The sequence below is a fragment of the Sipha flava genome, unplaced genomic scaffold (genome assembly GCF_003268045.1).
Source record: "Sipha flava isolate LNK unplaced genomic scaffold, YSA_version1 42_pilon_pilon, whole genome shotgun sequence".
In the NCBI taxonomy this organism is placed as follows: domain Eukaryota; kingdom Metazoa; phylum Arthropoda; class Insecta; order Hemiptera; family Aphididae; genus Sipha; species Sipha flava.
In genome coordinates, this window is record NW_020273159.1 from 527,335 (window position 1) to 548,607 (window position 21,273).

The 21,273-nt window shown below is 34.3% G+C and overlaps 2 protein-coding genes across 5 annotated transcripts in view; one reads left to right on the forward strand and one right to left on the reverse strand.

Annotated features, from left to right (window-relative positions):
- Window positions 1–11,560, forward strand: part of LOC112689101 (sodium-dependent nutrient amino acid transporter 1) — a 76,500-nt gene extending 64,940 nt beyond the window's left edge. For both annotated transcript variants that reach the window (XM_025562622.1, XM_025562623.1), the window contains exons 4-13: window positions 2,496–2,627; window positions 2,721–2,863; window positions 3,739–3,875; window positions 5,607–5,766; window positions 6,153–6,256; window positions 6,325–6,559; window positions 8,175–8,300; window positions 8,394–8,591; window positions 9,290–9,463; window positions 10,366–11,560. In XM_025562622.1, coding sequence (XP_025418407.1) covers window positions 2,496–2,627; window positions 2,721–2,863; window positions 3,739–3,875; window positions 5,607–5,766; window positions 6,153–6,256; window positions 6,325–6,559; window positions 8,175–8,300; window positions 8,394–8,591; window positions 9,290–9,463; window positions 10,366–10,773 — 1,817 coding nt within the window. In that variant the 3' untranslated portion in view covers window positions 10,774–11,560. The remainder of the gene's footprint in view (window positions 1–2,495; window positions 2,628–2,720; window positions 2,864–3,738; window positions 3,876–5,606; window positions 5,767–6,152; window positions 6,257–6,324; window positions 6,560–8,174; window positions 8,301–8,393; window positions 8,592–9,289; window positions 9,464–10,365) is intronic.
- Window positions 11,561–13,570: 2,010 nt separating this feature from the next.
- Window positions 13,571–21,203, reverse strand: LOC112689222 (b(0,+)-type amino acid transporter 1-like). 3 transcript variants are annotated; one of them, XM_025562814.1, is made up of 13 exons: window positions 20,877–21,203; window positions 20,084–20,324; window positions 19,838–19,939; window positions 18,970–19,245; window positions 18,420–18,545; window positions 18,184–18,283; window positions 18,042–18,086; window positions 17,826–17,949; window positions 17,108–17,211; window positions 16,921–17,017; window positions 16,041–16,190; window positions 14,767–14,935; window positions 13,571–13,916 (listed from the first exon to the last, which is right to left on the reverse strand). In XM_025562814.1, the coding sequence occupies exons 2-13, from the start codon at window positions 20,184–20,186 to the stop codon at window positions 13,813–13,815; spliced, it is 1,500 nt and encodes a 499-aa protein (XP_025418599.1). In that variant the 5' UTR covers window positions 20,187–20,324; window positions 20,877–21,203; the 3' UTR covers window positions 13,571–13,812. The 3 variants fall into 3 exon arrangements, with proteins under 3 accessions (XP_025418599.1, XP_025418600.1, XP_025418601.1); XM_025562815.1 differs by lacking the exon at window positions 16,041–16,190; XM_025562816.1 differs by lacking the exons at window positions 19,838–19,939; window positions 20,084–20,324.
- Between the last annotated feature and the right edge of the window lie 70 nt (window positions 21,204–21,273).

Below are 21,273 nucleotides of genomic sequence, written 5' to 3' on the forward strand. Positions count from 1 at the left end.
ACACACACACACACACACACACACACACACACACACACACACACACAAACATGATAACGTCGTCAATATTATCACACCTTTGTGTGTAGTACAGAACTATTTTAATACGACGTTCTATAACTTTTGCGGTTCGATAAAATTGCCATGACGAGGAATAAAAGAGTGTAATTTCCCTACCGCCTTATACCGTACTTAAATATATATTGTACGTCCATCGATCGTCGCCGACGTGCTTATGAACTCTTCGTACCCACGTACACACGTCGTTAAACGGCGACGTGCGTGTAAGTATAGTTTTTCCGCATTATTCGAGAACCCATCGTTGTGAAACTGGTACGAAAGGTGTTTTATATCTATCGTTTTTTTACGTGTGTCCCTTTAGTGTGCGTTTTATGTGATTATACATTATTCGATTATTGTCAATGCACCGAATCGAGGTCGACGATGCTCACATTATTAATAATGATTAGTACTAATACACACGCCCGTGTGGAACTTTGTATTCAACTGCCCCCCCTTCCCACAACCAAATTATGTTCCCCATTATTCGTGGTTTTACGGAAAGTCAACAGCCCTAGCTTTCGAAGACTAACGTTTAGAAATCTTGGGAGTCTTTTGGTCCCCTTTTGATACCAATTTCATCGGTAAGTGATTTGATAAAATAAAACAATATCTGGTGATAAATACCGATACACGATAAATAAGCGTAATAAATATTTAATCCGAAAATCTTATTCAATTTATATTCAAAAATAAGGGGAATAAACTAATAGGAGATATTAAGTAAAAATAAAAACTACGAATTGTTTTGTTATGATTTTGCGCCGATTATTACGAAAAATTCCAATATATAAGTAGGTAATTACTATTCACAATTTTGTTGACAGCTTGACAGTTACCAGTGAACTTATACAAAACAATGTATAGGTATATATTTATTACATCATAATGCTACTTATTGATAATTATAACTGTTTACATTATTAACTATAATTATTACTTTACTAGCTGTTAAAAAGCAAAATGAGTTAAGTGACATTATAAAGCTAAGCGACACGGTGTATACTATAGTTTTTTTTTAAATCATTTATAGCATTCGACTACAATAGTGCTGTTGTTTCTTTGGTTTTTGATTCTTTAGCAGTGAGACATTTAATTTATTAATTTCGGTACAGGCGAGACTAATGGAAATTGGTCAAACAACAGACAAAATATGCCATTTTTATTCCTATTGCCGGTCGATATAAGAACACTACGAAAAGTTGTATTTTTTCTTCCGAAAAGTATTAAAGTAGTCGCTTAGCTCTTTTTGCCAATCGATATGAATGTTGTATATTAATAAGAATGACATTATAACAATAAATGTATTAACTAGTTGTAACGAATAAAACATGTTAATATTTTCAGAGTGTAATGCTTCGGTAATTAATGTGGATAGTCATTAAAATCACAATGTGTAGAATAGTTTACACGAATTTGAAAATATCAATCAGTCAAACATAATAAACCTATAGAATGATAAAGTTAAGGTTTTTCAATACGATTTGTTTTTAGTAAGAACAATGGAATATTTAAAATTGTGTTTATCGGGCAACAAATTTAAAATTTTACTTTAAACCTATACATCGCTGTGTTTATGTCATTATAACGAAATAAAATTCAAGTATTTTCATAATTTTATATACCTATATACACATATATGATAAATCCGTATTCTGTACCATCCTGATCGAGAAGTTGTTTCATATATGAAGTTATTAGTAGGATATAGTATGGGTAGTCCTCATAAATAATAAAATATAGGTTTTATAAATTTTAATATTGCGCACACTCGGTCATAAGAAGGTACATGACCCTAAACAATAGCTATAATTGTATTATACAATAATGTCATTGCGTTACGAGTAGTGCGCGGATTAATAAATTGCGGTCAGTGCGGTATAATATGATGCTATACACAAAAGTCTACACATAATTTATTATCGATCGAAATTGATACTTAGACAAATATTATAATATTACCTCCCAACACCGTCGTAAATAATAACTGACATTGTTAATATTATATAGCCATAATTATTGTGTTGATGATATTCCTTTAAAAAAAATTATGCGTTCACTCATGCATTAAAACTAAATGCATTTATAACATAAAATGCATAATTTCTTTTATTTTATACTACTTTCTAATTTGTTTCAATCTATTTGGAGTATAATTCAGATTAGTGACTCGAGGTCGCATACATTTCGGTTAAACTAGATTTTTAATTTGTATGTATAATGCTCCAAGATATTTTTTGATTTGTTTGGAGAAGTCTTATTCACTATTTTTGAAGCCCCAGTCTCAAAAATCCGGTTCTTTATTTGCTTCCACAATAAATTATAACAATAAAAGCAACGTACACACGAGTGCATTTCTCAAGATAATAATTACATAAGACGCATTTTTTCTAAAACAAAAATGTATACTATTTTTTTTTTTTTTTATAATACAGGTACTTTTCTGGTATCATACCTCGCAGTGGCCTTAGTGTTCGGAGTGCCATTGTTATTCTTGGAGATAACGCTCGGTCAGTTTTGTCAACAGGGTACTACTAAGTTATGGAGAGCGGTGCCGTTGCTCAAAGGTTAGTGTCCTTAATATTCGTTACAAAAGACGATGTCACGCGTTTAACCTAAAGTTTTATGCTATCAATGTGTTTTTTTTTGCCCACTCTCAGGTGTCGGCTTCGTCAAAGTCCTAGCTTCCTTGTTACTGGCCGCGTACTATCCGATAATCATGGCGTTATCGTTGTTTTACGGTTCGCGCAGTATCATAGGAAGTATCCCGTTTCCGGAGTGCAGTAATTCTATCAACTTTTTCGTAAGCATAATATTATTTGTCTTTTGTCATGCATACCGCACACTTGAATCGGTGTAATGACTCGTGGGAGGTGTGCATATCGTGATTTATTAGATGACGTCTTTATGACAATCTTCCTCTAGGCTTGGAACCCGAATCGTTCAACCGAGCGTTTATATTAATAATTTGTAGATAGGTAATCGATATTAAATATTACTTGTCGTGTTTTGAGTTCGATATCCAATCTCGTATAATTTACGACTTAAAAAAATACATAATATGTCATATTTTTATTAAAAGTTTACATTCATTCCGTTGCGAAAACTCGTGTTGTATTGTATAACACGCAATGTTAGCTTAAAATTTATGAACGGACACGCAACAGTAGTTAATAATTTATTATTGGTATATTTTTTATTAACTTTTAAATTATAATTTACAATTGCATGTTCACACTCAGATCTTAATAATAATCTTATGTTCCTCGACTAAAAGGACCTGTGATTTTTTTTATTCACAATATTCTTTTATATATATATATATATATATATATATATATTCAATTCAATTATAATGATTTCGATAACAATTATGATTTCCGAGAAGAAAAACTTTTCAATTTTTTCATTACGAGTTCATTATTAATCAATCTTCAGCATTTTGCTTTCGTTATTTTTACGCGAACCGTCTAAAACACAAATTTCGAAAATCTTCGTTTTGAGAACGGAAATGAACAGTCCCGTTTGAGGTCGGTTCGGGTTTACATTTCTAGCACGTACGTACCAACCTATATAAGGTTGTATGCATAATAAAATGTACTTTATGAACGCTTCGTCGTTATTATTAAATCGTAACGCGTACGATGTTTTTATTTCCGCCCCCGCGACGACTCACAGCATGGATCCAGCTCACATTTCAACAGCGGCGAAGAATGTCTCCAGCAAACGTTTATCAAACCCCCGCACTTGAATTGGCAGTGGATCGCCATGGACGTTCTGCTGTTGTTGCTCATCTGGATCGTAGTGGCGATAAGGTACGCTAATATTCTAATGGCAAACGTAACAGCATAGTATTTGCAATGTTCCGCGGTCATTGCGCACCAGCGCGGCGGTGTGCCGTTCAGTGTTTCGCGCCCGTGCGTCGTTCAGTACCTACTCACACGGTAAACATTGTGTTGCGTTATTGGCGTGCGATTCTGTGCGGCGTTTAGGGCGGATGACGCGAGCGCGGTGATCAATGCAACACCTCTGCAATCCGTGCGCACTCACCAAATAACGCGATCCGCCGCGTGTAACTGCAACGCATTTGCATATTGGATATCGTAATAACAATACGTTTTCCTCGTCGTGTTCGATTGTTTCGCCCAACACCTCCGTGCACTGTACACGAGCGTTTTCGGAATACCTAACCGAACCTTCGGACGTAACCGATTTTTTTACCGGTCAAGGGTACGTTGTGGGTACACGATTGGAAACCGTCGCGTGAACACTAATCTATTAATTTATTGTAATTCACGTGCGCTCTACGAGATCTGAATAGTTACGCCGCACGCACACACGCACACACACACACACACACACATATACGAGCATGTATCAATAACTTCGTTGACGACACGTGTTACGTACGTGTGCGTATTATGATTACGTTTTCAAACCTGTACAGGGTACGCGTCAACAACGGCGCCCGTACCCTATATTGTGATAGGGCAGATAACCGATAATAATGTCCCTAACACAATGTTTTGGCGGATCGTCGGTAGTCCTCTGGTCAGCGAATTATTATTTTTTTCGAACTCTAAACAAACACAATTAACAATTAACTCGTATTCGCTATCTAGTATCGATGCGTCTTGTTTATTTATTAATATTGTTCGTATAGGACAAATACCATTAAAATATTAATCCATTGGTGGTATCCAAAAGCAGTTTGAACATTTACCATACATCATACCGGGTTAAAACTTACCATAGGTAACATTATCCTCCAATCCCAAAAATATTCTTCGGTTTATATTATAACTCCTTTAATTTTAATATGTAAATTACGAGTATGTAACTATGTTACTAACTACTCAGCACTGACATAGTGATCCACCCACTTCAAAATGTTTTTACCATAGCTCCGTTCGAAGGTGCTAAATCGCCTTTGGTGGTGTCTCGTAATCTTATAAGTTAACTTTCTAATCTACATTTTTTGGGATTCGATACCTCTGCGTAGATAATTCGTTATATTACATAGTTATATAGAAAATTTCCTTTTTTGAGCAATGGCGACGTATTTCTCCTACCCCCCCCCCCCCAAGGGAGTTGTGTGTACGATTAAAATTGATACCCGCATTCCGATGTAAATTAAATAAACATAACTAGGTACTGATTCTAGTAGGTCACTCGGGAGTATAAATTAGTTTGCCTAATGGTTTAATAACACTATATGAACAACTAATAAAATTGAAATATATCCACGACGACTCATCAGTAAATTAACTTTTATATGTACATCACGATAATAGAATGACATTGGCTAATTCTCTGTTTACGAATTAATTAACATAGCAATTTAATTACCACAAACCGACGATATTATATCGGTAAGAACAGTTAGTGTCGAAATTCGAATCTCTTGTGTAGATCTTAGATCTTACGATTGTTTTTTTTTATTCTATTTATTAGTAGCCGTTTAAACAATTACACAATGTACAACATACATACATATCTATAAGAATCATGTTAATCATTACATTTGTTTTTAATTTTGTTTTTAGCCTTATAAAAAACAGTAAATCCTACCGAACGGCCGCGTTGCTAGTAGTGCCCGCTACGTTTGTAACCATCGCAGTTTTATTGGTTAAAGGACTTAACGCGAATCAACGAGGACTGGAAATACTGTTGGACATCAAATGGGAAACTTTGTGGAAACTAGACGTACGTGTGTTATAATTGTTATTTGTTGTTTAACTAGCACGCGTAGTTTGCCAACTTTTATTTTTATTTCTTTGAACATCTCTATCGCTCCGGGTCAAAAGTACAAACAAACACTTGATCGTATTTTTTTTTCTCTCGGAAAGAATTAAACGTCTCATTAAGGGTACCATACGAAATTCTTAAATTTCGCTTTTGGCGTACGTACGCGTGTAGACTGATGTCGTCCGTCCGATTCGGTCATCCGGATCGTCGCGAGCGTCTGTTTATCATTTCAACGTTGGCACTCGTATGCGTTCTTGCACGATGTGCGCGTATGCGTTTACGAGAAATCGACACTTTTTTTACTAAACGTATGTTACAATGTTTATTGTTTTATTGCATTCCAGATATGGTACCATGCCATTGTACAGTTTTTCTTCACCACTCATTTGGGATTCGGGAACATCACAACTTGTGCCGGCCGCCTGTACTCCAAGTCTAATCCTTTTTGGTAAGTCGGCGTGATTTTCGCTCTCCGTTTCCGGAGGTCGTCTAGTTTAAAATCGAAATTTTTCACAGGACTTCCGTAATGCTCACGGTGGTCAGCATTATCGTTGGCGTGAGCGGCGTTTCGATAGCCACCATGTGGATTTACGACATGCAACAATCCGGCGCGATCGTGTCGTCTACCGCGGCCCTGTCCGAAGTTTGGTTCTTGACGTTCGTGTACGAATTGACGGCCAAAGGAATACTTTCCGACCTGTGGGCCACGCTCGTCTACGCGCTAGTGTTCCTTTCGGGGTTCCTGAGTTTGGTAAGCAATAACACAGCACGCGTTTATGTACATTTAATGTTCACGTTGCGTGTTTATTTATTTATTATTTCTCGTCGGTACATGACAATGTCAACCCTGTGGCCACGGATTGTAAATGTTTGTACGCAGTAGTGTGAAACTCAATCGAAAAGGCGTTTTGAAACCTGAAATGTACATCAAAACAAAATAATATTTCAGTACTTATACAAATAACATGCTTAAATTTTAACACATGATTTTATTTTATCTCCTAACGACATAAAAAAATTAGCAATTTATTAAAATAATATAGATCTTTTTTTCTCATTTGCAAATCTATCTATGATTGTGTTAATTTCCACTTAAATATCCTCGATGCGTATTGAATAAGGCTAATCAGTTAATCTTTGTTGTTTAAATGTTGACCAAGTTCTTAATCGAACAATACACTGCAACATTCAATGAAGTAAAAGTATACATCGAGTTTTGACCAAAACAACTAACCATCAATATGTTTTGGATAACAAATAATTCATGTAACTAAACAAAAAACCTCAGATAAAATCCAAAAGCATTACCTATCACCTACTTGCCTTCTACTTGTACTTTTTACCCTACTTGTCGCACTAGCGTCCTCCCAGCGGAATATCGATATTTCAGTTAGTACAATTCCACGGCTAAATATCGAAACCTGTCTGTTTTCAGGGAGACAATACTTTTCTTAGAATTATTGGATAGGCAAATTTTAAATTATGCGTTTTCACGTTACAAATAGTAAATAATTGTCACCGCACATAGTAGAATAAATAAAAGTGCAGAATGTAATCCCTATACGTGCATGAATTTCTATATCTTTTGAGAGCCAAATGCACTTAATGCGGTAATTTTTCCTTAAAATGTTAACAAAAATTTAAGTATTTTAAATTATCAACAGAATTTAATTTTGAAAATTAATTGAATTCGTTAGCTCTTCATTTTTGATAGATTTTATATTTTTGATAAATGTAAATATTATGAATCGATTTCTATCGGAAAAAGTAGTATAAAAAAAAAAGACATAAAAATTGAAATATTTTTACATAGTAATATTAAAATAATTTTGTTCATTCTAAATAGTCTGAATTTAGGTTTGAAACCGTACTAAAATTCACTATTCCCGATCGATATCACTTAAAATGTTTACTATTTGTATAGTCTATATTAATTTAGATAGCAGTTCAAGAATAGAGCTCTATATAATATCTATTCCAAAATTGTTTTAAAATCAAATAATTATTATTTAACAATAACAATAAAAAATAAAAAATAAATGAAATTTTCATCACAAAAATGTATCAAATACGAGTTATACAAATGAGAAATAATTTATCATATAAATGTTATCATAATTATTATATTTCAAGGACGTTAATGAGTACGGAAGAGACTTAGCAAATAAATACTATACTCATATAATACGTTAGATGAATAATTACTACATGGCATACCCATAACTTGGTAATTTCGGTCTGAGTGAATTTGACCTAAATTGTGTGCTCATGGCCGTCATATATTATTATTGTTGTTAGCATCCTATTCATGTCCTGTCATTTGGAGTTTAACTGACACGTAGAATTGTTTTATGTTCATTTCGTAGATAGCGGCTACATATACCACGGTCGTTGGGCTGTCCGTGGAGACCAAAGAGAAGTGGAAATGGTGGATTTTGACGTGCACCGTCTGTTTCATCGGTTTTTTGATGGGCGTCTTATGTCTTTTGCCAGTAAGTATTACGGCTCGACATTTCGTCATCGAGATCACATTACCGATTCGAGTGCTGACGGATATTCTTTTTATTCCTTCACGAATTTCATAGGAGAACCTTCAAGCCATTCATTTGCTGGACGAGTACATCGTCGGCCGCATGATCATCACGTCAACGGTGCTAGAGCTGATTGGTTTTGTTTGGATTTATGGGTTGGAGTCATTATCCAACGACTTTGAATTCGTACTCGGCTACAAACTGTGCTTCGCGTGGAAGTCCATATGGTTGAGCACACCGATATTATTCATGGTACGTGCATACAGATTTGTTGAGGATTAACTTTTACGGACGGTATTCTTAAGCATTTCGTTTTTCTTACGCCCACCGAAAAATAATTAAAATTAGAAACTGTGTAACTTTCTATTCGAACAAATAACATATCAATTTGTTTAACAAGTTCAATGTTTATGCATGAACGATTCAATATAAAACATTAATTTTGAAAACTTATATAATATCTTAAATCGTTAATTGACGTTATATCTTTGAGATTTTTATAGTGTGTGTAAATCGAAAATTAAAATTAAATGTTGTCATAACATAATTTTTCCAAAGTGATACGATAGTGATAAGACTATAATAGTAATAACAATTTTAATACATAGTGTATAAAAAAAACGTTCAAAAAAAGTAGTCATTATCTTGTTAATTATACTTAGGTTAAGTTTGTGGTCGCACCGCAGCTTTCGCATGGTACGTTAGGAAAATTTACAGTGTAAAACTGTGTCCGGCGACAGGAAATCGACGTCGTCTCTACTTATGGAGCTTTAAAGTTCTCTATCGCTTAGTAAAAAAAACTATTTTGAAAACTCATAAGGGAGGTTTTTTTTAAATAAATTGCACAATCTTTAAATACATATTCCTTTACGGTGAACGCAAGTGTCGAAAATATTTATGTGTAATAATATATTGTATGTACATTTAAAGAAAAATGTCGATGTACGCAGGTGTTCGAGTTTTGGAGTCTGTTTGTGATGCCGCTGACCGAGTCCGACTACAGCTCTCACGACTCCATGTGGCTTTACGTGATTGGTTGGATCGTTTACCTGTTCGTGTGGTCGCTAATCATTGGAATAGCTGTGTGGCAGATATCCGCCCAGGTTGACTACAATTTTTCGCAAGTGAGTGTTCAAATAGTTAATCCACGTGCCGCTTGTTGCGCAGGGCGATCTTTTTTTGATTTAAAGTATGCCTAACCCTTGTTTTACATTTAAATTATACTAATGAAAACTACGTCGATTACGTGAAATAAGTCATTTGAAACCGATTAATTGATTCCAAACCAACATCAATATTTTATCACTAGGTGTTCGGAATTTTTAACCTCAAACTTCATCGCCAGCTTTCAAAGTTTTAGTAATCGGGCAGCCCACCTATACCGGAGTTTATTTAGTCGACTATTCGATCGTTGTACAGGGGAAATTATTCCCAGGGCTATACAGTTAGACTCTAATGATTCCAAAAGTTCTGATACAAAAATCATAATCTAAAAAAAAAACTCACAATTCAAGCATAACGAACGGCTGAGCATACTCGAGCTTCAAAGATCATCTTGCGCACATGGTCAACCAATACACGCAGTCCTATGACCGGCTCGCGGTATTTTTTTTTTTGTTTTGGGAGCATTCGAGTATTAAGTCAGCACATTCCTTAGATCTTTTTACCCTTCTCTCTCATGTCAGCGTACGTCTGACAGTGACCCTCCTATATTACTTCAACATTTTCCGTAGATCCCCGCAAACTGTTTAATTCTTTATGTTAATTTCTTCAACTATCGAGTTAAAGATGATAAGAATAGAGAGATACGTCTTCATTGATGTTATCGGTAGTTTTCGGCGCGTCAATCCGAATTTCAAAAGACGTGACGCTGGCATAACAATCAAGGTGTACCCCCTCACCCGTTCCTCGTTGAAACGTTGAACACCGCCTGCCCGTTCCTAGTCTGCTGACGTAACACTTTGAAAACGTCACGCGGAAATCGCACAAACCAAATCACTCGTTTGACTTGGCGTTTCGCCCGCAGAAATTCCTGAGCACCATCAAACCGTCGCGGAACTGGGGCCCGGTGGACCCGATCTACAGGCACTGCTGGGTGCAGTGGAAGAAGCAGTATCAGGTGACCGGCGAGCGAGACTTCACGCTGAGGCGGCGCGGCACCCGGGACTACACGCACTCGATCAAGCGGGGCAAACACGCCGCACCGCCGGGCACCGCGTACAGCATCAGCCCCGCGTCGCTGGACCGCACGTCGTCGTGCTACAGCGTCGGCAGCGGATCGCCCCGTGTGCCGAACGAGTCCCGCGGTGGCCCTCACCAGCAGCAGCAGCTCCACCATCAGTTCCACTACGACAACGCGACGGTCGACCACCAGAGACGATGGACCGCCGGCGAGCCCAAAGGCAACGGGTGCACGTCCGTGAATTACATGTGAAAACGACGCGACGTCGTCACGCACGTGCACGTGCAACTCGTGTGTTTACGGAATTCTTCGTGATCGTACCATTATTATTATTATTATTATTGTTATTATTATTATTATTATTATTATAATTACGATTTCTACGGAACGACGGAATTATAATAATAATTACGATAATATCACTTGTTCGTAATGTATTGACATCGGATACAGTCGTACGTCGACGCTCGCTGACGCAGTTTTACCTCGTTACACATATTATTATTATTATTATTATTATTATTATTATTATTTTGCGTAATATTTGTGTACGAGAAATAAGAGGTTTATTGCTTTTTTTTTCTTTTTTTACTCAATCAAAAGGAAATAGTAGTGTTCTTTTATTTTATATACTATATCGTATTATTATTATTATTATTTACCGTTTGTTTTCGAGACTAACCGTGGTAAAAGCGAGATTTGCGTCGGAGCCGAAAACTTTGAAAATCACTAACGAAGTCTCTCCAAAGCTTAGATTAAGATACCGTAGGATTAATTTGAAGTTACTGTCATGTGTATTGCAGGTTTTCTAAATACCAATGACTTCAGTGCCTCAAGACGAAATATTTTTATTTTACATGCGTTTTATTTTTTTCTGTAAAGGACTGATTTGTACACATTTTTTTTTTTTTTTTTTGAATATGTAAGTTGTTTAAAGGCTTGATCTGTACACGTTGACCTTTATTTTTATATAGTGACTATATTATTATGTATTGTAAATAATAAGAAACAAGAATATACGATAAACCTGTGTACAGAATGTTGCAGTTGTTATTTGTATTCGTCAGTACGCCTCGCAAGGCGTTGTTATATACTACCGTGCCAGGTATACAAAGTGTACTTAAGAGACGCAGGGTTTTATCGACAATATGATGACGTGTGTTTATGTGTATGAGGAATGTTTCGCCCCGACAAGACCACAAAATGCTGTCGATTCGTTTGGAACATAATATTATTTCATTATTATCGATGTTGAAACATGATTTATTGTAATTGTTACTTTCAACATTGGTCTGTATAAATTATTTGATAAAAATAACGAAAATCCGTTGTTGAATTAGTACATCTCACACGGGCCCGGATTTATAGAATATTTAATGGGACCTGGAGCAAACATTTAAAACGGGCCCTATTAGGGCACCAACAGATTAACATAATAAATAACCAAAAATATTTTTAAATTGTATAGGTATATTACAGGTGAAAAACATTTAAAAACAGTAATTATAATTATTACACATAATACAATATTTAAAATGTCCACAAGTTATTGTTATATTAAGGATATTTTTTTATTTTGGTTAAAGTTGTTTTTATATTCAACCAAAATAATTATTAAATAGTTCATAAAAATAATTTATATACGCTATGAATAAAATAAATTGGTCAGTAAAATATCGCAGTTCGATTTGATAAGTATAACCCATTTATTCATGTTCTTGGTTCAAACACGAAAAAAAAAATTTATCGAAATTTGCTTATTCGACTGATTTAATCTACTTAACTTTTCTAACAATTAGGCTTATGTAGTAGTTGAAAGCTACAGGTTAGGCTTTACTAACATCACATAACTAACAGGCATTACTTGCATAAAGGTGTACATACTATCGCGGAACTACTCACGTTTTTAGAACGCATAATACACGCGTCTAGATGCGTCGACCGCTGCCGAACACGTATGGTTCCGCGGTAGTCTGTACGCAACTCGTACAGTTTTACTTTTCGACGTTTCAACGCCGCGTTTTTGAAACGCGTTCGCTAGCGTCTAAAACGCGTAATGCGTAACCACCTAGATAATCAATCCAATATACTAATTATACTAAACACTTTAATTTAAGAGCCTCGAAATTGGGGTTGGCTGATCATGTGAGCAAGTTTCGAAAATGAATTTATAGTTTTTAATCAGTTAAATACTACAAGGAATTGATTTTAATTTTAATTCTATTTAAATAACTACAACAATATTGAAATAGACATGAAAGCCGTGATGCGACCGTGGTTAATTTAAATTAATTGCAAAATAATTATTACTAATGCAATACATAAGCTTATCTAGAAACCCTGGTCTATTGATTGTTCGGATCGCCTGCCTGAAAAAAGTACAAGAGGTACAGCATCAAATCAAACAAACTGTGAAAAACTGAACCAGTAACTACGTTGTATTGCTGCTGATGTTACATTATTTCAGTGGCGTCATTTCAATTTTTTTTTTTTTTTTTTTTAATAAGCATGGCGTATAGAACAAGCCATTAAGTCTATCTAGAATTTTCAACACAACAAAAATAAAATAATAATATTTTTACCATTTATTAATGACAATATAATAGTAATGGTATTTACTAAATCATTGAACTAAGAAAAGCAGTAAAGCCAGAGGTGATATAGATAATAAATATTGTAATAAAACGTTTATTAGGTATAGTTACAGTTGTATAGTTATATTTTTTGTTAATATTTAAGAGGATACCGACGCATCTTCATGCTTGCAAACTTATTTACAGATAAAATATCAACACATAAAATATTATTTAGGTAATGTTTTAATATTTTCAACTATCAATAATAGATTATCATTATGAACTATGAATTAATGTTAATAGGCTAGCAGCTGATGGTTAATAAAAGCTGATAGATAATAAAATAAAATTATCGTAATTATACACATGTTGCATGATAACGATTTATGAATAATCACAATAAGGAATATTTTGATAATTTTGTAACGTAATGTCTCATGTTTTTGTTTTTGAATAAGAAGAAAAACAAAATATATTAATTAAAAAATGAAATATATTGACCGCAAACTGCTATCTAAAATTATTCAGGCCAATCAATTTATAAAGTGGCCAAATTACTACAATAATGGATTTTAAATACGCAAATGTATATCATGCGCGGTCCAAATGACGCCACTGCATTATTTCGCACCCCGAGTCTAATATTATCTATCTTGATGGTGATGTTTCGGTGACTCGCGTGTAAGGGTAGTGATGATGAAACCAACTTGAGCTGTTATGTGCGACACTGCTGTTCGCCACACATCTCTATGTCGGGATCGTTATCCTTCTCCTGCGGCATCACTCCCATTAGGGTCTGGATGGATTTGGTAAAATGATCTAAAGACCAAGTGCGTTGGCTAATTTATATAATGATATATAACAATCAGAGATCAAGATCAGTAGCAATTACAACCGTTAAAAATAAGCACATTTAATAAAATACCAAAACAAGTGTTTTTATTATTTTTACATTTAAAAAATGAAGAGCTTCATTAAATATCTAATCTGGATTTATTATTAATAAAATAATTTATGTAAAAAATATAAAAAAAGATGATAATCTATCCATACAACATTTTTCAACATGTCTTGATAATGTTTACAAATTATTTTGTTTGTAAAAAATTAGTCTGTATTTATTGAAATTAATAAGAATATAAATAATTGAAACTAAAAATATGGTTTATATAGAAATAAATGAAATATCATTAAAATATCCCTAGTAATATTTTTGGTAAACTAATAAAAATAAATAATTGGGGTGAATTACGATTTTTATATAAGAATACTTTAAATTGTTCAACATATGGAATGAAGTTAACTGTAGACTAACACAGTATACGTTTTAGCCTAAAAAAACTTGTTATGTAATAAAATTTTAGACCCAAAAATCGATTGATTTTTTGATAAATTCATAATATAAAATAAATATGCAACTTTACAAGTCCAAAACCGTGAATTAATGTATTAAACACTTGAGTTACGATAGTGAGTAAAAATCATAATTGAGCAACACTGTTATAATACATGTTGAGTGTAATCGTAACTAGCGAGTGGACTTGATACCCTCGGAAGAGCTATTTGTGAGCCTTCCCATATTTCTATATTAGCAGATTTACGGTTTTTTCGAAATTATATTAACCAATGAATAATTTTTTTTCACGGTCAGACTGTGTTTTATACGTACCCACTGCTGAGAATCTCTTCTTTTGGTACACGAACGGAACATAAATGAAGAACGCGGAGAGAATGAATGCCAGGGCTATGAGGAACTGAGGTTTGGGTTCTGCGATTATCGGTGTCAGAAACAATACGACGGACATGAAGAGTACGAAGATCGGTATGACGATCGGTACCTGCGTGCGAAAATATTGTTAGATGAGTATTACTAGTCGTAATAATTTAATACAAACTGTTCGCCTCGTTGCTAGATATTACGAGCAAAGTAGTCAATATGATATATAAATAACCTTATTCATATTATAAAATACACTATTATATATGTACCGTCACTATTGGGAACAAGTGCCTCTCCTTCGCGTATCTTTAAAATAATTATTGGTCAGTGGTCAGGTAATTGATATTTTTTAACTCGAGTCGATTCGTTGAGTTTAATTATAATAATATGGTTTTTAAATTGAGTTGTCTGTTCAAGTTGTTTTAAACTTTATATGTGTCAGTCAACCAGTCGACATTTTACTACGTTACTTAAATTCATTTTACTTATTCGAACCTTCGGTTTATTTAATTTTTTTTTAATTTATTCATGAATAATGTACAAAGGAATATTTTTGATACATATAAATAATATATGCATATATACATGTATATGATTTCTAAAAACAAACTTTATAATCTTTATATATTCTGTACTATGGAAATCCAATGGAATCGATGGAAATAGAAATTCAAAATGAATGTAATTATACGTTACGTATAATACGGTGATTTAATAAACAATAATTAATAAAAAAAAAATAAAAATAAAGATAATAATAATCTAATTTAAAATCGATTCCACCGATTTGATGGGTTATTATACATGGTTAACTTTGATTCAAATTATTCTCATTCACTTAGCGGACTTGTCCGCTTCAACGTATGACAACATCATGTATATGAGTACATATGTACTCGTATTACTACTATTTTGGCGATCGAATATTTTATATAGAAATTAAGGATCGATTTAAACGCCAATATAACCGTCATTACTTCGTAATGTTCAATACAATGGTCCCAATACAATCAGTAGCGTAGGCAAGAGGAAGGGTTTGGGAGTATCAACCCCCTCCCATTAACAAAATTCTAGTTCATAAAAAAATAAGTTATAGTAAAAAAATATCTAATTTAAGTAGGTAAAATAATACGTAATAATTATTACTTAGATATATCGTACCTCCCCTCTAAATAATTGTTAGCTAAACCCTTGTATACAACTATGTATATTTTCATTATTACTTTGAATGTACGTTTGACGTGTCTCTTAGTGCGACGCATCATTAACAACGCCACCATGGTCATGCCGTAGAAGATCCATTCCATGAATATGGTGAACTCGATTAACGTAACGATGTCGCCGCACAGTAAACAAACAAAAGTTAGCAGACCCTAGAAAAGGATATCAAGGATATCAATGTAGTGGCCTATTCTATGAGGGATTCCGGGGTCTCAACCCCCTAAGAAAAAAAGTTCAAAAGTCATAAATTACTTGTTATTAAGGCACAGAGAAAAAAGAACAATAATTTATATATATATGTCATGTGTTTGTAAATAATATTTAATTTATATTTATAATATTAATCGAATAATATAATTATACAATAGTTATAATAAAATATAGTTATATAAAATTACATATTTTTTAGAAAAATTTTAAATCTCCTCCACAAAAAATTTGAAAATAAGTCACTGAGTATATGCGTCGTCATTTTCACACTGACTAGTCCGATCGACCAACCGAGTGCTGCGAGTAACCGAGATATCAAATAGTTAAATAAAAAGGTACCTCTATATTGTATATAATGTTTATTACAGCATATCCTACGTGGACATATACTGATATTAAATTCTTAGATTTATGTTATTTTCAAATCGTTTAAGTTATCTTCGATTTTAATACCGCATTCCATTGCTCTACATAATAATTATTCTGTTTGTTAACCATTTTTCTTATAAGTCAAACTATTAATGTTAACCACGTAATACATAGCTATAAATTTAAAATATGAGTCTTTTCTTTATATTTTAAATATGATAGCCGTTGAAACTGCCCTTATAAGACCGTAATACGTATTTTTGGGGTACTACGTGCGGTTCAGACGCAGGATAATATTCTCACTTGTAAGACGACTGCTGGAGCTAACGTCAGTTTTTTGGTGCTCACGTAAGAGAATACCTCCAACATTTGACCTTCTCTGCTTGCGGCGAAACATATCCTAACGAATGAGATAAATCGATACGAGTAAACTTCGTTTGTTTGCTAAATATAAGTATTTTTAATAAAATTGAAGTTGAACATAACCGACCTGGTAGCCTGGAACTGCAAACACAGCGCACAGCCGAACGTCGATATGGCCACGCCGAGTGGAATGATTGGACTGAAGTCTCCTAATGCCCGAGTCCCGAATTCCTGAAAATGAGGTTTAGTATGATGATGATGTTGAAAATGGTAACCGGGTTTTATTCGTGCGTGGACACGAAAAACCGACGGTATTCAGTATGACGTATTTAATTGGGGTAGGGATAGCTCTAAATCCTATAATCCAGTGGTTCTCAATCTTTTTAGGACCGCAACCCAAATTTTCTTTCAAAAATCTATCGCGACCCCATAGTTTTACATTTACAGAACCAATAAAAATAATTTCAAAAAACAAATTTTTTCTATTTCATTACTTATTTACTACTTTATAATAATAATAATAATATAATAATTAATAATTAGGCGTATATGATGAATATGCTTGTTTCTTACAATCTGTATAATTAAAAAAACTTCTCGCGACCCACAATTTGAGAAACGCTGCCGTATTAGTTTATTAATTAATATTGAAAGTATGAATAAATAAGATTCTTTATATTAAATATTTGTTCAGTTAATAAACATTAGATGCTTTAAAATGTTTATAATAATACAATTATTCAACGGTAAAAGTATTATTTCAAGATACACCTACTTGTAGTACCTATAAGTTGATTTTCAAAATGATCTGTGTATGTGTGTAATCAAAATGTTATTCTACTTACGACTGCCACGGCAGGAGCGGAAATCATTTCCGGGACTGACAGCACGGTCAGATACGATATGTTCATCAAAACATAAACGGCAGTCATCAATGGCACCGCCAGAACAATACTCATCAGTATGTTTCTGTAAACATAGGACAGTTACTTTGTTATATTAAAACGCGGAACTTAGTGTGGTGTATGAAAGGTTGTAAAATGTGAGAAGTTCAGTCATACATTTGCGGTTTTTTTATCTCTTCGATGACCATGATCGAAGACGCCCTGAAATTATCAGATATTTTCACTGTTGGACCATCACATAGTAGAGCAATCACTATTATAATTATTATTATAATTATTGTCGTTGCTGAAGACTCACCACCCGTCGAATGCCCAAAGTCCACTGTAAAAAGCCATCGGTAGAGTACTTATCGTTAACGTCGTGCCTTCGAACCCTGTCGTTATGTTCTTGTTGTTTCCTATTCGGGAAAACGATAAAAAATATATCTTTAATGTGATAATAATAATAATAACAATAATATTATTCAACTCTTATGAAATGTATCTCTTTTCTATCCGAAATTGTTCCTTATCCAATGGTCGCGATATATTTACCCATGTAGAGTTGATATTGTCCACCAACGATCACCAACAGGCAAGCAGTGATCTTGCACACGGTGAACACGTTTTGAATTTTTATGAAACCTTTCGTGCTGGTGTAATTGATAAACGTAATGGTACCTTAAACGAATACAAATCAAATGGTAAAAGTCGAAAAGGAAAATACTCCGGAGCTCGCGAGGGCAAGTGTATTCGATGTTTTTACGAAATGGCACCTATAAATAGTTTTCTACTTAAAAAACGATATAATTTTTATTATTCATACGCGAAAAATGGTATCGGAGAAAACAATTGACAACAATTTAGAAGTGTCTAAGAGGAATTATTGTAAACATAAGACATAAAATCTCATATGCAATTCAATTATGTGAATTTTAATAATTATTAGGACTAAAAGAATTGGTACCTATGTGTGTACATTTATTCTTAATATTTAGGTATTAACGTTGCAGTAAAAATTCAAAATAACACTTGGTCATTTCCTGTTTGGTGCGGGTGTGTGGCTAGTCCGCTATTGCAATTCGCTACACGGTCACGTGCTTACATAGTGCTAGTATGCCCACTAATATCTTCATCGTGGACTCGGTTTCCGGCGTCATGGACGACCACAAGCTGACGGGCCGGATAAAGTACTCGGCGAACGTTAGTATAATAATGGCCGCGCCGGCCGGACGAGTGTACATGATGTTCACCCAAGAATATATGAAGCTGGGCAACGGTCCCCAGAACTTGTGCAAGTCGGCGAACGCAAACTGATAGAAGCTGAACTGTCCGCCCGACTTGTGCACCATCGTACCCAGCTCGGCAAACGACAGCGCTCCTGCGAAAACGAGTGTTGAGAAAAATCGGGTGAACAGATTTTAAGGCACTTTCTTGGCTTTTCTCTCTCTTTAAATATCTATTCATCTATTTATATATCTTTCTCTGAAAATTCTTTCTTCTGTAAATTAGAAACAAGAGTTGTCTACAAGCGTTTTCGCGTACTACTACGTGTAGAAATCTAACCCTTCTAGTGCGCATCAAGTCGATACCGTGATCTGTAATGTTAAGACGCATTGGAGCCGACAACTTCCCCCGAGAAATTTCAGGAATACTTTGGAGAGCGTCTTGAAAACCCTTATAGTAAATAATTGTAGTCAACTCAGTCTTTTCACGAATCTTAAAATAAATCGGACGACGTTACGGTGGTCGATCGACGTACATAGAAACGTACATAAAATATTTTGTCGCCCCCGGACATATGCCTAACCGTTCCCCCCCCCCCCTAAATACGGGCCTTATTGCATTAGTATAGTATATATATAGTTTATATTTCATGCTTTATCGCTATGGTTTTTTCTTTTTTGTGTATCGCATTACATTACATTTTTTCGTTCGATGCCTTAACAATATATATATAAATATAATGTTACCTAACAGTGACAACAGACCGCAAGCCACCCAGATGACGAGACACATACCCACTGATCCTGTATTTTTTAACGCGCTGCCGGCCGAAACGAAAATTCCAGATCCTGTAAGAACCGATAAGAAAAACAGTTTTATTGCGATACAGAATGTGAAGTAGTCGAGAAGTCTGTAACTATTTTACAGCAAGTAGTTAGAACTATAAAGACTCAAAACACTTTAATGCAATACGTACGAATGTAATCACTCACCCAAAGTTGAGTTTATAATGAGACACACTGCGCTAAAGAGGCCGAGTTCTCGTTGCAACTTTACTTTGGTTTGCGTGGACGTCATTTTCGTTTTCATTTCCATATGTTCACGTGTATCGCATAAATCATACGACTTATTAGTATTTAAACATTTTCCATACCAAATATTTGACTATTCTTATAACTGACAATGAAAAAATCTTTTTTAACATTTTTTTAGCTGCATAATTTTTTGAAAACTCTGTAATCCCAAAGTCAAGAGATCAAATATTAATCTTTATTGAATATAAATGAACAACTCGGCGATCAATCCTCTGTATATATAATACCATTAACTATATATTACTATGATTATATTGATATATAATTAATGATAATGCATTACGACGATATTTTTAATCTGAACAAAAATCGTCGAAAAAAGAATATTTTAAACTTTTCAAAAAGACGTATATTTTATATTCTGTTTTTTGTCCTTATTATACTATAAAGTGTTTATCCGTTCGGCTCAAATAAAGATTGTATGTATTGTTTTAAAAAGTTTATGCTTTTTTTTCGATTTATACAATCAGCATGAGCTACCGAAATTTAAACGTGACCTTTTTTTTAGCATACCTCTCGGTTAGTGACAAAAGTGGATATGATAAATAAATAAATAGTCATAAAAGCGGAACACACTGCACGCCCGAAAATTTGTTATCGAACGATGGCATAACTAATAATTAGTTAATAATAAGTTATTATTAATAGTTAATAGTTATTTATTAATTTATAATTATTATATGAGACGTACCTTGCGTGGTATAGAGTTTCCTTTGCGTTTTCCTAGACACTCGGGGAGCTCACGTAACAATCGTGAAATCGTCTTGTCAAAAAAATAAATCGCGGAAAAAAAGACGGATTACACCCGGTGCCTAATGTTTCCCACTGATGATAACCCGATGCAGCTACGGTGTTGTCGCGTAAACTGAAAGGAATAACACTCCCGAACTCGGGTAGGCAACGTTTTCCCGCAGCTTCTATGATTAAATCATATCTGTTCTTTTCCGTCGATAGTTTCGTTTGTAGACTTAACGATCTGTTACCGTGCGCGTGCCACAGAATTACGCCGGAATCTGCGTATCAGTGCCGTTGGGTTACAAAAAAAAAAAAAAAAACTAAACAATACCATGTCGATTGATGCAAAACCG